At 41.3% G+C, this 15,016-nt stretch overlaps 1 protein-coding gene across 1 annotated transcript; it reads right to left on the minus strand.

The window, feature by feature from the left end:
* Window positions 1-4,617: 4,617 nt before the first annotated feature.
* Window positions 4,618-13,407, minus strand: LOC141234828 (microtubule-associated serine/threonine-protein kinase 3-like). The gene is made up of 15 exons (XM_073668046.1): window positions 13,375-13,407; window positions 12,822-12,891; window positions 12,180-12,247; window positions 11,902-11,987; window positions 10,865-11,073; window positions 8,789-8,927; window positions 8,567-8,699; window positions 7,105-7,270; window positions 6,900-6,998; window positions 6,535-6,657; window positions 6,281-6,390; window positions 6,088-6,179; window positions 5,555-5,691; window positions 4,975-5,067; window positions 4,618-4,741 (listed from the first exon to the last, which is right to left on the minus strand). The coding sequence occupies exons 1-15, from the start codon at window positions 13,405-13,407 to the stop codon at window positions 4,644-4,646; spliced, it is 1,656 nt and encodes a 551-aa protein (XP_073524147.1). The 3' UTR covers window positions 4,618-4,643.
* Between the last annotated feature and the right edge of the window lie 1,609 nt (window positions 13,408-15,016).

A 15,016-nucleotide genomic window follows, 5' to 3' on the forward strand; every position in this document is an offset into this window, starting at 1 on the left:
TGTATACTGGGTGTCATTCTCAGTATCTGTATTATTCTGTATATATACACTGCACAGTGCCACTTCTCTTGTCCTGTATACTGGGTGTCATTCTCAGCATCTGTATTATTCTGTATATATACACTGCACAGTACCACTTCTCTTGTCCTGTATACTGGGTGTCATTCTCAGTATCTGTATTATTCTGTATATATACACTGCACAGTGCCACTTCTCTTGTCCTGTATACTGGGTGTCATTCTCAGCATCTGTATTATTCTGTATATATACACTGCACAGTACCAGTTCTCTTGTCCTGTATACTGGGTGTAGTTCTCAGTATCTGTATTATTCTGTATATTACACTGGGTGTAATTCTCAGTATCTGTATTATTCTGTATATATACACTGCACAGTGCCACTTCTCTTGTCCTGTATACTGGGTGTAATTCTCAGTATCTGTATTATTCTGTATATATACACTGCACAGTACCACTTCTCTTGTCCTGTATACTGGGTGTAATTCTCACTATCTGTATTATTCTGTATATATACACTGCACAGTGCCACTTCTCTTGTCCTGTATACTGGGTGTAATTCTCAGTATCTGTATTATTCTGTATATATACACTGCACAGTGCCACTTCTCTTGTCCTGTATACTGGGTGTAATTCTCACTATCTGTATTATTCTGTATATATACACTGCACAGTACCACTTCTCCTGTCCTGTATACTGGGTGTAATTCTCAGTATCTGTATTATTCTGTATATATACACTGCACAGTGCCACTTCTCTTGTCCTGTATACTGGGTGTAATTCTCAGTATCTGTATTATTCTGTATATATATACACTGCACAGTACCACTTCTCCTGTCCTGTATACTGGGTGTCATTCTCAGTATCTGTATTATTCTGTGTATATATACACTGCACAGTACCACTTCTCCTGTCCTGTATACTGGGTGTCATTCTCAGTATCTGTATTATTCTGTATATATACACTGCACAGTGCCACTTCTCTTGTCCTGTATACTGGGTGTAATTCTCAGTATCTGTATTATTCTGTATATTATACTGGGTGTCATTCTCAGTATCTGTATTATTCTGTATATATACACTGCACAGTGCCACTTCTCTTGTCCTGTATACTGGGTGTAATTCTCACTATCTGTATTATTCTGTATATATACACTGCACAGTACCACTTCTCTTGTCCTGTATACTGGGTGTCATTCTCAGTATCTGTATTATTCTGTATATATACTCTGCACAGTACCAATTCTCTTGTCCTGTATACTGGGTGTCATTCTCACTATCTGTATTATTCTGTATATATACACTGCACAGTGCCACTTCTCTTGTCCTGTATACTGGGTGTCATTCTCACTATCTGTATTATTCTGTATATATACACTGCACAGTACCACTTCTCTTGTCCTGTATACTGGGTGTCATTCTCAGTATCTGTATTATTCTGTATATATACACTGCACAGTACCAGTTCTCTTGTCCTGTATACTGGGTGTAGTTCTCAGTATCTGTATTATTCTGTATATTACACTGGGTGTAATTCTCAGTATCTGTATTATTCTGTATATATACACTGCACAGTGCCACTTCTCTTGTCCTGTATACTGGGTGTCATTCTCAGTATCTGTATTATTCTGTATATATACACTGCACAGTACCACTTCTCCTGTCCTGTATACTGGGTGTAATTCTCAGTATCTGTATTATTCTGTATATATACACTGCACAGTACCACTTCTCTTGTCCTGTATACTGGGTGTCATTCTCAGTATCTGTATTATTCTGTATATATACACTGCACAGTGCCACTTCTCTTGTCCTGTATACTGGGTGTCATTCTCAGCATCTGTATTATTCTGTATATATACACTGCACAGTACCAGTTCTCTTGTCCTGTATACTGGGTGTAGTTCTCAGTATCTGTATTATTCTGTATATTACACTGGGTGTAATTCTCAGTATCTGTATTATTCTGTATATATACACTGCACAGTGCCACTTCTCTTGTCCTGTATACTGGGTGTAATTCTCAGTATCTGTATTATTCTGTATATATACACTGCACAGTACCACTTCTCTTGTCCTGTATACTGGGTGTAATTCTCACTATCTGTATTATTCTGTATATATACACTGCACAGTACCACTTCTCTTGTCCTGTATACTGGGTGTCATTCTCAGTATCTGTATTATTCTGTATATATACACTGCACAGTGCCACTTCTCTTGTCCTGTATACTGGGTGTCATTCTCAGTATCTGTATTATTCTGTATATATACACTGCACAGTACCAGTTCTCTTGTCCTGTATACTGGGTGTAGTTCTCAGTATCTGTATTATTCTGTATATTACACTGGGTGTAATTCTCAGTATCTGTATTATTCTGTATATATACACTGCACAGTGCCACTTCTCTTGTCCTGTATACTGGGTGTAATTCTCAGTATCTGTATTATTCTGTATATATACACTGCACAGTACCACTTCTCTTGTCCTGTATACTGGGTGTAATTCTCACTATCTGTATTATTCTGTATATATACACTGCACAGTGCCACTTCTCTTGTCCTGTATACTGGGTGTAATTCTCAGTATCTGTATTATTCTGTATATATACACTGCACAGTGCCACTTCTCTTGTCCTGTATACTGGGTGTAATTCTCACTATCTGTATTATTCTGTATATATACACTGCACAGTACCACTTCTCCTGTCCTGTATACTGGGTGTAATTCTCAGTATCTGTATTATTCTGTATATTATACTGGGTGTCATTCTCAGTATCTGTATTATTCTGTATATATACACTGCACAGTGCCACTTCTCTTGTCCTGTATACTGGGTGTAATTCTCACTATCTGTATTATTCTGTATATTATACTGGGTGTCATTCTCAGTATCTGTATTATTCTGTATATATACACTGCACAGTGCCACTTCTCTTGTCCTGTATACTGGGTGTAATTCTCACTATCTGTATTATTCTGTATATATACACTGCACAGTACCACTTCTCTTGTCCTGTATACTGGGTGTCATTCTCAGTATCTGTATTATTCTGTATATATACTCTGCACAGTACCAATTCTCTTGTCCTGTATACTGGGTGTCATTCTCACTATCTGTATTATTCTGTATATATACACTGCACAGTGCCACTTCTCTTGTCCTGTATACTGGGTGTCATTCTCACTATCTGTATTATTCTGTATATATACACTGCACAGTGCCACTTCTCTTGTCCTGTATACTGGGTGTCATTCTCACTATCTGTATTATTCTGTATATATACACTGCACAGTACCACTTCTCTTGTCCTGTATACTGGGTGTAATTCTCAGTATCTGTATTATTCTGTATATTACACTGGGTGTAATTCTCAGTATCTGTATTATTCTGTATATATACACTGCACAGTACCACTTCTCTTGTCCTGTATACTGGGTGTCATTCTCAGTATCTGTATTATTCTGTATATATACACTGCACAGTACCACTTCTCTTGTCCTGTATACTGGGTGTCATTCTCAGTATCTGTATTATTCTGTATATATACTCTGCACAGTACCACTTCTCCTGTCCTGTATACTGGGTGTAATTCTCAGTATCTTTATTATTCTGTATATATACACTGCACAGTACCACTTCTCCTGTCCTGTATACTGGGTGTCATTCTCAGTATCTGTATTATTCTGTATATATACTCTGCACAGTACCACTTCTCCTGTTCTGCTGAAGAAGAGGTGGCATTGGCTTTGGGGAGGGTCAGTACTGATGGGTTTATTATTTTCTATGTCTACAATCCTATGGTTAAATAAAAATTAATCCTGAACAACTTGTTTAAAGGGGTTATCTGAAGGTTGGAAATTGTCCTCTATCATTGGGATATGGAATAATTTTCTGATTGCTGGGGGTCCAACAGCCGGGACCCCCACTGTTTCCGAGAACCAGGGATCTGAAGAGCTCTGGGTGAATGGAGCGGTAGTCGATCATTCGCATTGCAGCTCCATTCACACGTGGCTTAATAAACATCCCCTATAATGGAGTGGTGAGGGGCATGAACAAGAAAGCAAAATGTGCTGAACTTTTCATTGTGCCTCAATGGGATGAGGGGGGCGGTGATTTGGTATGTGGGCTGGTGGGGTTTGTGTGACAGGCGTGCTTTTTCATTTTTCATCCCATTCCAGCCCCGATCTCTCTCTATATATATATAATTAAAATTCTTTTAAAAGCAGAAGTGTTAATATGTATTTTTTATCGCTTAGCAGAATGCAGAGTGAAGTTTGATAGATATAAGAAAATCTCAATAAATATAGAAGTTGTTTTTTTTTTTTTTATTAGGGATAGGGTAGAAGGATAAGGGATGAACAAAATCAGGGACAGAATCAGTAGACAAAATCATAGTCAGGAAGAAATCCGGGTCAGATACCAGGTGATCAGTAAAAAACGCCAAGTCAGGCGAGCAGTATGGATAGAGCGGAGCCTGGTGACAGAGGCATTACCGAAACAAGTCCGGGTAGAGGTGTTACAGTTAGAAGGCCACAGGTAGATGGTGAAGGTCCTTCTTTACAGGTCCAGCAGTGATGGTGGATCGGCTGTACTCCGCTAGATGCGGAGCTTTTCCGTCTTTTAGATGACACTTGGGCAACAGCGACAGCATGCAAATGCGCGAGCTGCCCTGGATAGTCCACGCCGGCAGGATGATAAGATCCGGCGGAAGATGGAACCTAAGAGAAGAGAAATACATACAGTGTAAGTGATGGGACTCCATATTACATGATGCTACTGTGCGGTCAGTGTGGCCGGCCGGACAGCAGAGGAATCTTATTCACACAGATGTCCGGGGTCATTGTCAGCCATCATACATGTGACAATCCCATCACTGACAGATGACATCTGCTCCCCATGACTTATTCTCATCACTAACATCACACAACATGGAGATGATTCTCACACTTACCTCGTCTCTTTTTCCCCTTTTTCCCATTTTCTGAGTTTTGTTGGTCTATACTCAGATTCATTTCAGATTTTCTTTCCTCTTCAGTTGTAAATTCTGATGAGAAAGTAAAAAAACTCAGTAAAGAAATATTCTTATAGGATCTGCTTTGTGTACTGTATATAGAAGAATTGTTCTAGTCCTGTCCCCTATAGTCCTGATAATCTGGCATTGCATTATTATAGGGCAGAATAAGTCCTATATACCGTTCATGACCTAATCTGAGGGGCATTAGATGTATCACTGATATGGAGCAGTAAGCGCCCTGTGTGCCGCCACGTGGTGCATCACTAATGAGCGATATTCTACTATAGGAGACGATGTCTTCTTATATTGAAGTGAGTTCCTGGATGCTAAAACGTATTTTACAGAATCCATGAAAACAATTCCTGGATAAAATTAAGGAAATAGAAATACAGTATGGGCCCATGGAAAATATAATTGGGATCCATGAAACCTGGACAACATAGGAGACCTAATACAGAAAAACCAAATATTTGAGCCTTGAAGTCAACATTCACCTTTTGATGCTGTACATACATACCTGATGATGGGGACGAGGAGGGCAAGCTGTTTATAGCATTGTCGCTATCAGATTCAGAAAGCGATTCTTTCTGCCTGTCAGGAAGAATCAGGGGGTCGGACCAGAAGACCCAGGAGGTAACTTCCAACTCTCCCATTCTATGATTTAAGAAAAACATGTAAATCACAAGTCAATGCAGAATAAAAGGGGTGGTCTCACTAGAAGAACACCGACTAGAGGGCCTAATAGGACATATGACTGTCATAGTGAGGAAGATTTTATGCTCCAATCTACCTTCTATGGATCAGAGCGAAAAACAACTAGCAATAATGGCTGGCATGTAATACTACATCTCTCCTACAGTATGGGCAGCTCTAATACGCGTGAATGGCTGCAATTATGGGCTATTATCACCAACGGTTTCTGAAGCCAAAAGCACAATGACCGCTAATCATTGAGGCTGAATTTGATATTATGGTATTTATGTCCTATATTATATGTTGTGCATATATATCAGCCTGGAACTCCCATTAATGACCCCATAATCTACTCACATTTCTGAGATATTTGTATTGGTTGCTGGCGTACACTCTGGAGGAGACTTCTGGTCCTCATCATTCATCGTTCTGGTAGTGATGGTACAGAGCTAAACATGGACAAAAACAAGATATGAAATACTTTTTTTTACTTTTAGAGGTCTTTTTTGTTTCACATATTTTGGATTTATTGATCACATACGGTACTTACTTTAGAAAGCCTTTCAGAAGATGATGTAAAATTTTGGAAGTCAAGGTTCTCATTGTTCTCACTTGTACCCTCCTCATCCTCTGAGACCGAATGGTCTATTTCAGAGTGATCTACAAAAGTAATGAAGTATTATTAGAGGTTGTTAGTATAAAACAGGCGTCATTTATCACAATATTAGTGGGTACTGATTATTACATTTTATGGAAGACAAGACAAACAGCCGCTTAGTCTAGATGATGTCTTCTTCTACTTACCGATAAATAAGCTGTTGTCCACATCTGAGGCAAGCTGAGGAATGTACTCTGGCTTCTGACTTAGAAGGTTGTTAAAATCTAAGTCACTCAGGAATGGATGACTCTTGATCTCAAGTGATCCTCCTGGAAAAAGAACAAAACAAAAGTGATGTGGACATTGTCAGAGATTGCTTCACATCTGAACAGTTTAACTTAATCTGAATTAATGACATAACTGAGTCAACATGAAGGAAGAAGACTGAAAGTCATAGTGTGGAGAACTAGAAATGGACAATCTGATAGAGAAGTGTTGATCCTCAAGGACATGAGTGATAAGTGTGATAGGTGAATATTAATACTAATATGAATAGTATTATATCTCTTACCTGTCCCAAGTCTATCTGCAGGATTTGTTCTGAGCAGCTCAGTAATCAGGTTCTGTGCATTGGGAGTAGGAGCGGAATTACAATCCCAAATTATGTCACCTGTTATACAGAAAATAAAATCTCTTTACTGGACTGTAAGCTAAAGCAAAGTAAACACCTAAACCAATGTAACTGATCAAAGCAATGGTCGGATCATTCCACTTACCAATGACAATCCTGTCATAAAGCTCAGCTACAGAATCTCCATCAAATGGTACAGATCCCGTGAGAAATTTATGTAGGATTATCCCCATTGACCACCAGTCAACAGGTCTTCCATAGCCTTCTTTGAGGATGACCTCTGGGGCGATGTAATATGGGGTGCCACATAACTGGAAAACAACAGAAGATAAAGATGAAAATGATAAAATGGTTATTATAACACGTTCTCGCCATAAAAACACAATGACAAAAGATAAAATATCAATGGAAACGTTCTCTAGAAATGAAGAATGTAGAGAAGACACAATAGTGTGATGAGATTTGTAAAGAAAAAAAAAACATATGCCAAAGGCAAGGTGAACAGATGGGGTATATTAGTTAACCAAATACCAAAGCAAAACAAAGAAAACCCCTTAAAATAGAATCTTTAATAGCTACATTTAAAAGCACCCATATCAATATATGAAGACAAAATGCATAAAATGTACAATATATGGGTAGTGGGATAAACGTAGGATAATTGACATGCAGGCTTGCCCTAGAGATCCCAAATGGGCTGAGATCCCGCATGCCAGTGGAGGTTGACACCCTAGCTAATCGGTTTGGCGCCCCCCTCCACATCGGCACTCCCTCCGTGACGCTATCCACCCCTAGACAGACATACACATATACAGATAATGATGAAAGGCAGACAGTCATGTCGCTGCTAACATGCTGAATGAAAAAAAGGCAATATTCAATGTATCAATTATATGGAAACAGGGAAGCTGATATAATGTAGTTCCACTAGTACAGATAGGATATCAAATGCACCAATCTATACACAATTCAGTATGATATATAAACCATCATTCAGAAGCCTATTATAGATACATAAAGTACATTAGTGCTGGCAATTACGGGCAACAAGAACAATATTATAAAAGCACGTGTGCTCAATTAACGGTAAACATAGGAACATAAATATGTCCAAAGTAGTAACAAGTCACCTATATAATGACATTGAGCATGAAGATAATAGTCTAGGACAGACGGTACATATAGACAACCTCAAAATCCCCCTGGCTAATCTATAGTCAGGACTGATCTACACAGGACACGTCCAAATGTTGGGACAGAGCATTATCCAGTGTGCGAATTACAAAAAAAGTTGCCAAAAAAGCATTTTAGTCAGCAGTAACCAGAGGACCTATCTGTAAATTGTCCCAACACGTTTCTCCCCCTCCTAATTTGGGGTTCATCAGGGGATCATATTAGGAGATAGCCACAATGAGTCAGTGGACAGACGCGGGAGATAAATACACCCCGATCGGAGAATACTGGTGCCACCACATTTTATGGATTTTGTCTTTATATATTGATATGGGTGCTTTTAAATGTATCTATTAAAAGTTATATTTAAGGTCTTTCTTTGCTTTGGTCCTTGGAGATTTGTAAAGAACAAGCTAAATTCCTGTGTTACCCACCTCACGGTCCAGGAACTCCCTGGTGATGTCCTCCGCTAATTCCTTGTAGGTGTTGGTTTTTGGTATCATGACACCAACTTTTGAAATCCCAAAATCGGTAACTTTTATGTGTCCAGCAGATGTAATCAGGAGGCTGTGGAAGAGAAGATGGTTTTAGCCTCACAGACCGTATGATAATAAATGATAACTTCCCCCCTTTATTATACTACGAGGGGCACTTACTTATCCGGCTTCAGGTCTCTGTGCACCACACCGTAGCTATGGAGGTATTCCACAGCAAGAACCGCTTCTCCAAAGTATAAGCGGGCCAAGGGGACAGATAGAGGACCCCTGGTGCTTAGGAGGGTCTCACAGTCACCACCTATAGAAGAAAGGAAATATGACCGGTGTGTGGTTTATACAGCAGATCACCATGATGTATAATGGGAAGTGAGCGGAGACATTGGGATAGGAGAGAATATAAACAGATATAATGTATAGTGCACATAATATTAGTCTGAATCGATGGAGAAATGTCGTCCATGTAACTAATAACATAAAGTGATGTCACATCTCGTCTACAGCTGGAGATACTGACATGCTCAGTGCGGACTTACAGGGAGATCACACAGACTGTGGCGGACAGAGAAATCTCAGGGCCCCATAGCAAAAGTTCTAACTGCACGCCCCTTCAAAAAAAACCCTTACTGAAGTCAATCGATGTTCTCAACAGCAATACACCTTTTATAGCCATTTTAGCATATGATGCTCCCAAAAATGCCCCCACCCACAGACTGAGTTAGATATCCCCACAGTGAAATCTTAATCCAGTTTCACCTTACGGATATAATGTAGCACCTGTCTATAATGTCCCCACTCAGTATGAGGCCAGTCACAGCCCCCTACTCAGTATAATGGCGCCCACAGCCCCCCCTACTTAATATAATGGCCCCCATAGCCCCTCAGACAATATAATGGTCTCCACCACTGCCCACTCAGTATGATGGCCCCCAAAGCCAATCAAACAGAATTAGGATCCCCACACAGAATAAGGACCCCCACTGCACACCATTCAATATGAGGACCCCCAGGGGGTGTAGGGGCATGTACAGTCACCAACTCAATATAGCGGCATTCACAGTCCCCTATAGCCCCTCACACGGCACACCATTCAGTATTATGGTACCCACAACCCTCAATTCTCAGTATTATGGCTTCCACCAATCTCGCAACTCAGTATTATGCCCCCACCAGCCCAACAACTAAGTATAATTGCTCTCACCAGCCCCACCACTCAGTATTATGGCCCTCAGCAGCCCCACCACTCAGTGTTATTGCCCCCAACAGTCCCTCCACTTAGTAGTAAGGCACACAATAGCCCCACTACTCAGTATTATGGCCCCCACCAGCCTCAACACTCAGTATTATGGCCCTCACCAGCCCCACCACTCATTGTTACGGCCCCTACCAGCCCCACCACTTAGTAGTAAGGCACCCACCACTCAGTACTACCACCTCCACCAGCCCCACCTCTCAGTATTCTGGCCCCCACCAGTATCAACACTCAGTATTATCGCTCTCACCAACCCCACTACTCAGAATTATGGCCCTTATTAGCCCCACCACTCAGTGTTATGGCCCCCACCAGCCACACCACTTAGTAGTAAGGCACCCACCAGCCCCACCATTCAGTACTATAGCCCCCACCAGCCCTACCTCTCAGTATTATGGCCCCCACCACTACTTAGTGTTATGGCCCCCACCAGCCTCACCATTTAGAATTATCGCCCTCACCAGCCTCACCACTCAGTATTATGGCCACAACCAGCCCTACCACTCAGCATATGGTCTCCACCTGCCCCATCACTCAGTGTTATGGCCCCCACCAGCCCCACCTGTGCAGTGTAAGTACTGAGACTCCACACTACAGATGCAATATTGTGGCGACATCGAAGAACCTGCAGTACACGGAGTCTCGGACCCATCTGCGGAGGCTGAATGGTGGATTTAGGAACCTTTGGCTCCCTGATCCACCATTGTTTTCATCGGTATTCATATTCTGACAATGTGAATACCACTGAAATTGTGATGACAGGTGGTGGAATGGGGCCCAGTGCCGAGCGGTGCCAGGCCTGATCTGACTCACTGGCACCATAGCACTGCTGCACACAGATCAATGAATTTCCAGGCATCTTGGTAATAGAAAACCTACAGTAAACGCACTGTGAGGATGTAACTGTCCTAATTATCCTAATTATAAGAGCAGTGATAAGATGTAAGCAGACATGGGCTGAATATACTACAATATACATGTCCTACCTCCTACATACTCCATGACCATACACAGGTGAGATTTTGTTGGAAAGGAGCAGAGCATGGAGACCACGAAGGGACAATCTGCGAATGTTAGGATGTCCCTCTCCAGAAAGGCCAATGCCACTCTTTTTGGAGTGTTCAGGTTTCGCTTGAACATTTTCTTCAAAGCAAAGATCTGGTGTGAGTCTTTATGGTGCGCTAAGTAGACGGCACTGGAGAGAAAGAGAATCAATGGTTAGAATGAATCTTTACTACAAGAACATCTATAGAAGTCATTATATAATGTTTTGTACTAATGTTTAATGCTAGAAGTCTGTCCGTCACTGGAAATCCATGTCTAGAATTTGATAAAAGATCACTACATAGATCACCTATGGGAGGTGTCCACAATGCCACGTCCGCCGGAGCCCTCACCCAGGTCACATTACAGATGAGAGAATCTACTGAAATTATTCTTGGGCAGATTCACTACATTAGACCAGTAGATACGATTCAGTGCAAATAAAAGTTGGTCCAAATTAAAAGTGCTCCAATTGCCATAACATGACGTTAATTATGCTCCCGCATACCCCAAGACATAACAACATAATAAATGGAGGGGAGCGAAGGAGTTACAAAAAATGAAACCCATTATAGCCACTTGTCCTCTGTGCCAGTCTTTATTGCTGAGACCAGGGAGTAGACTCACATGGTCATGGTGGAGGTTGGGGGGTGCAGATGTCATTGATGAAATTTCGTGTCACCCCCTCACTTGACCATGTGTTGCCAATTACTCTTATCAGTTCGCTAATGGATTCCGAAAAGAACAGACCGGTGCGGAGGAGAGGGAAGCTCTGATGGGGGTGGCAGTGTAAGAACAGATGAGGGTCTAGGACAGGCAGGTGTAATATATTATTCTATTTTAATCCCTTTCCTTAATAGTTTGTTTTCCTACAGATCATATAATTTCCCTATGATAACACTGAAGGGAAGAGCACAGAGTCTGGAGCATTGTCATTGGGAACCTTGAGAAATGTGGATTATGCCAACAGAAAACTCACCCAAAACTTCCACTGCTGATCAGTTTGGATGTCCCATAGTCGCTCTTATGCGGCTGTCTTGACGGGGTCAATGATTTGATCACGCTCTATAAAAGAATAAGAAATTATATAAAGATATAGAAGCTGCTGGAAAAAAGCTCCAGATGCAAAAACGTCTCCCTTCTGTCATCTCCTCTTAGAATATAGACATCCCATGGTTATATGGGGGACAATACTGGAGGTGTCATTCCCACCCCATAATCTGGTGATACACCGACATCTCTCTCCATGATACTTACACCGTCAGATTCTTGGATCTCCGGGATCTCACAGATTCTACTGTCAGCATCCGCCAACACAGTTGTTTCTAAAAGAGTGAAAAAATGATGAAGAAATAAAATGTATTAGACGATATTAATCCTACATATATATTACAACAATATAACTCAGACATGACAAGATGTCTGTAAATGGGAATAATACTTATTATATAGGGATTCTAAATATGAGAACGTACGGAGCATCCATGAATAAACGTAATGGAAATGATGAAGGACTCCCCCAATCATCACATGAATGAGGAACCCCCCACCCTCGCTGTACATGTGAGTGATGGTAAGAGAGCTGAAGCGTAGGAGCCATATGCAGATTATCCTGGAAGTGCACTGGGGGCGTGTCACAGTATGGATTTCTTCTTCCACGCCCCCAGTGCACTTCCATGCTGATTTGTATACGGCTTCTACATTAGATTTCCCTTGACTGAGACATTGGATTTCTGCAAAAAATTATTACAGAGAAATGGCCAGTACAGTCATTCCACAATATGCAAAAATGTGCTGACAGGTTCCCATTACACAGAATATACAGAGTAAATGTAAGATTATTCCCTGTTCTGTATAATATCTGGATATTTCTTGTAGGAGGTCGGGTGATCGGCTTACCTGTAGTCAGATCGCTGTTCAGTCCCGGGATTAGATTTTGCTCGTCTTTGGTGTCGCCTTCTGCTGTTTCCTGATAGATATAATATATATAATTAACATGTGGAACCTTACACTAAATCATCACATAGATAAATCAGGAAGGACTAAACCTGCATTTACAGATGCAGCCAATTGTAACTGTACAAATCAGACGTGTGCTAGAGAAGATGACGGCTCCTTACCAGGCGTTCCAATGAGCGAGCCGGACGCTCCAGTACACACAGGACTTTTTCGGCCAGGTCTTTAATAAAAGCCAAATCTCCATATTGAGATCTTTCTTCAGCCTACAAAGAGGAAAAGAAACAAAAAGGAAAATTTTGAGATGAGAAAGGTCACAATGGAGGAGGCCGCCATTGTATGTGACATTTGCTCCTCTCTGCAGATACAATAACTCTGGGGACTCATCGTGTTTTATATTGGAGGAAAGAAACTTCTATCCCACCATTATCTATAATATAACCAGGGATGGGTCCTTCTTTCCGAAGCCTCTATAGACTGCGCAAGCGCACTGTACCTGCACAATGTGGCCGCAGACAGAAGAACACATCCAGACCGGGAGGCGGACGGGGATGGAGGAGGAGTGTGGTGCCAGAAATAGAGGTATGCGTCATTTCATCATGGCTATGGGGGGTCTCCTGCTAAAAGTGGGGAGGCTATGGAGGCAGTGGCGTACCGCCAATGGCGGCAGGCCACGCCACTGCTATGGGGCCCGTGAGCCGGGGGGGGGGGGCCCATAGCAGTCATAGAATCATAGAATCATAGAATCATAGAATGGTAGAGTTGGAAGGGACCTCCTGGGTCATCTGGTCCAACCCCCTGCTCAAAGCAGGATTCACTAGATCATCTCAGACAGATGTCTGTCCAGCCTCTGTTTGAAGACGTCCATTGAAGAGGAACTCACCACCTCTCGTGGCAGCCTGTTCCACTCATTAATCACCCTAACTGTCAAAAAGTTTTTTCTAATATCTAATCTGTGTCTCCTCCCATTTAGTTTCATCCCATTGCTTCTAGTCTTTCCTTGTGCAAATGAGAATAAAGATGATCCTTCTACAATGTGACAGCCCTTGACATATTTGTAGACAGCTATTAAGTCTCCTCTCAGTCTTCTTTTTTGCAAGCTAAACATTCCCAAATCCTGCAACCGTTCCTCATAGGACATGGTTTGCAGACCAGTCACCATTCTGGTCGCTCTTCTCTGAACTTGCTCCAGTTTGTCTATGTCTTTTTTAAAATGTGGTGCCCAAAACTGTACACAGTATTCCAGATGAGGTCTGACCAAAGAGGAGTAAAGACCAATAATGACTTCACGTGATCTAGACTGTATGCTTCTGTTAATACATCCCAGAATTGTATTTGCCTTTTTTGCTGCTGCATCACACTGTTGACTCATGTTCAGTCTATGATCTATTAGTATACCTAAGTCTTTTTCACATGTACTGTTGCTTAGCTCTATTCCTCCCATTCTGTATATGCTTTTTTCATTTTTATTGCCCAGATGTAGTACTTTGCATTTTTCCCTGTTAAAAACCATTCTGTTGGTTGCTGCCCACTGCTCCAGTTTATTTAGGTCTTTTTGAATCCTCTCTCTCTCTTCTCTAGTATTAGCTATCCCTCCTAGCTTTGTGTCATCAGCAAATTTAATCAGTTTACCCTCAATTCCTTCATCTAAATCATTGATAAAGATGTTGAACAATACAGGTCCCAGGACGGAGCCCTGTGGTACCCCACTTGAGACATTCATCCAGCTGGATGTGAAGCCATTTACAATCACCCTTTGAGTCCGATCACTAAGCCAGTTATGAATCCACCTAACAGTTGCCTGGTCCATTGCATACTTGGTCATTTTTTCAATAAGGATGGTGTGAGATACTTTGTCAAATGCTTTGCTGAAGTCAAGATATACTATATCTACAGCATTTCCCTGATCCACCCAGTCAGTGATTCTGTCATAGAAGGAAATTAAGTTAGTCTGACATGACTTGTTAGTTATAAACCCATGCTGACTCTGGTTAATCACTTCATTCTTATCCAGGTACTTACATACATGTTGTTTAATAATTTTTTCAAAGATCTTTCCTGGTATAGAAGTCAGACTCACCGGCCTATAGTTCCCTGGGTCCACCTTCTTCCCCTTTTTGAAGATAGGAACAACATTT

This window comes from Phyllobates terribilis, unplaced genomic scaffold (assembly GCF_046119375.1).
Source record: "Phyllobates terribilis strain yellow unplaced genomic scaffold, ASM4611937v1 Scaffold_640__1_contigs__length_901019, whole genome shotgun sequence".
NCBI classification, from domain to species: Eukaryota; Metazoa; Chordata; class Amphibia; order Anura; family Dendrobatidae; genus Phyllobates; species Phyllobates terribilis.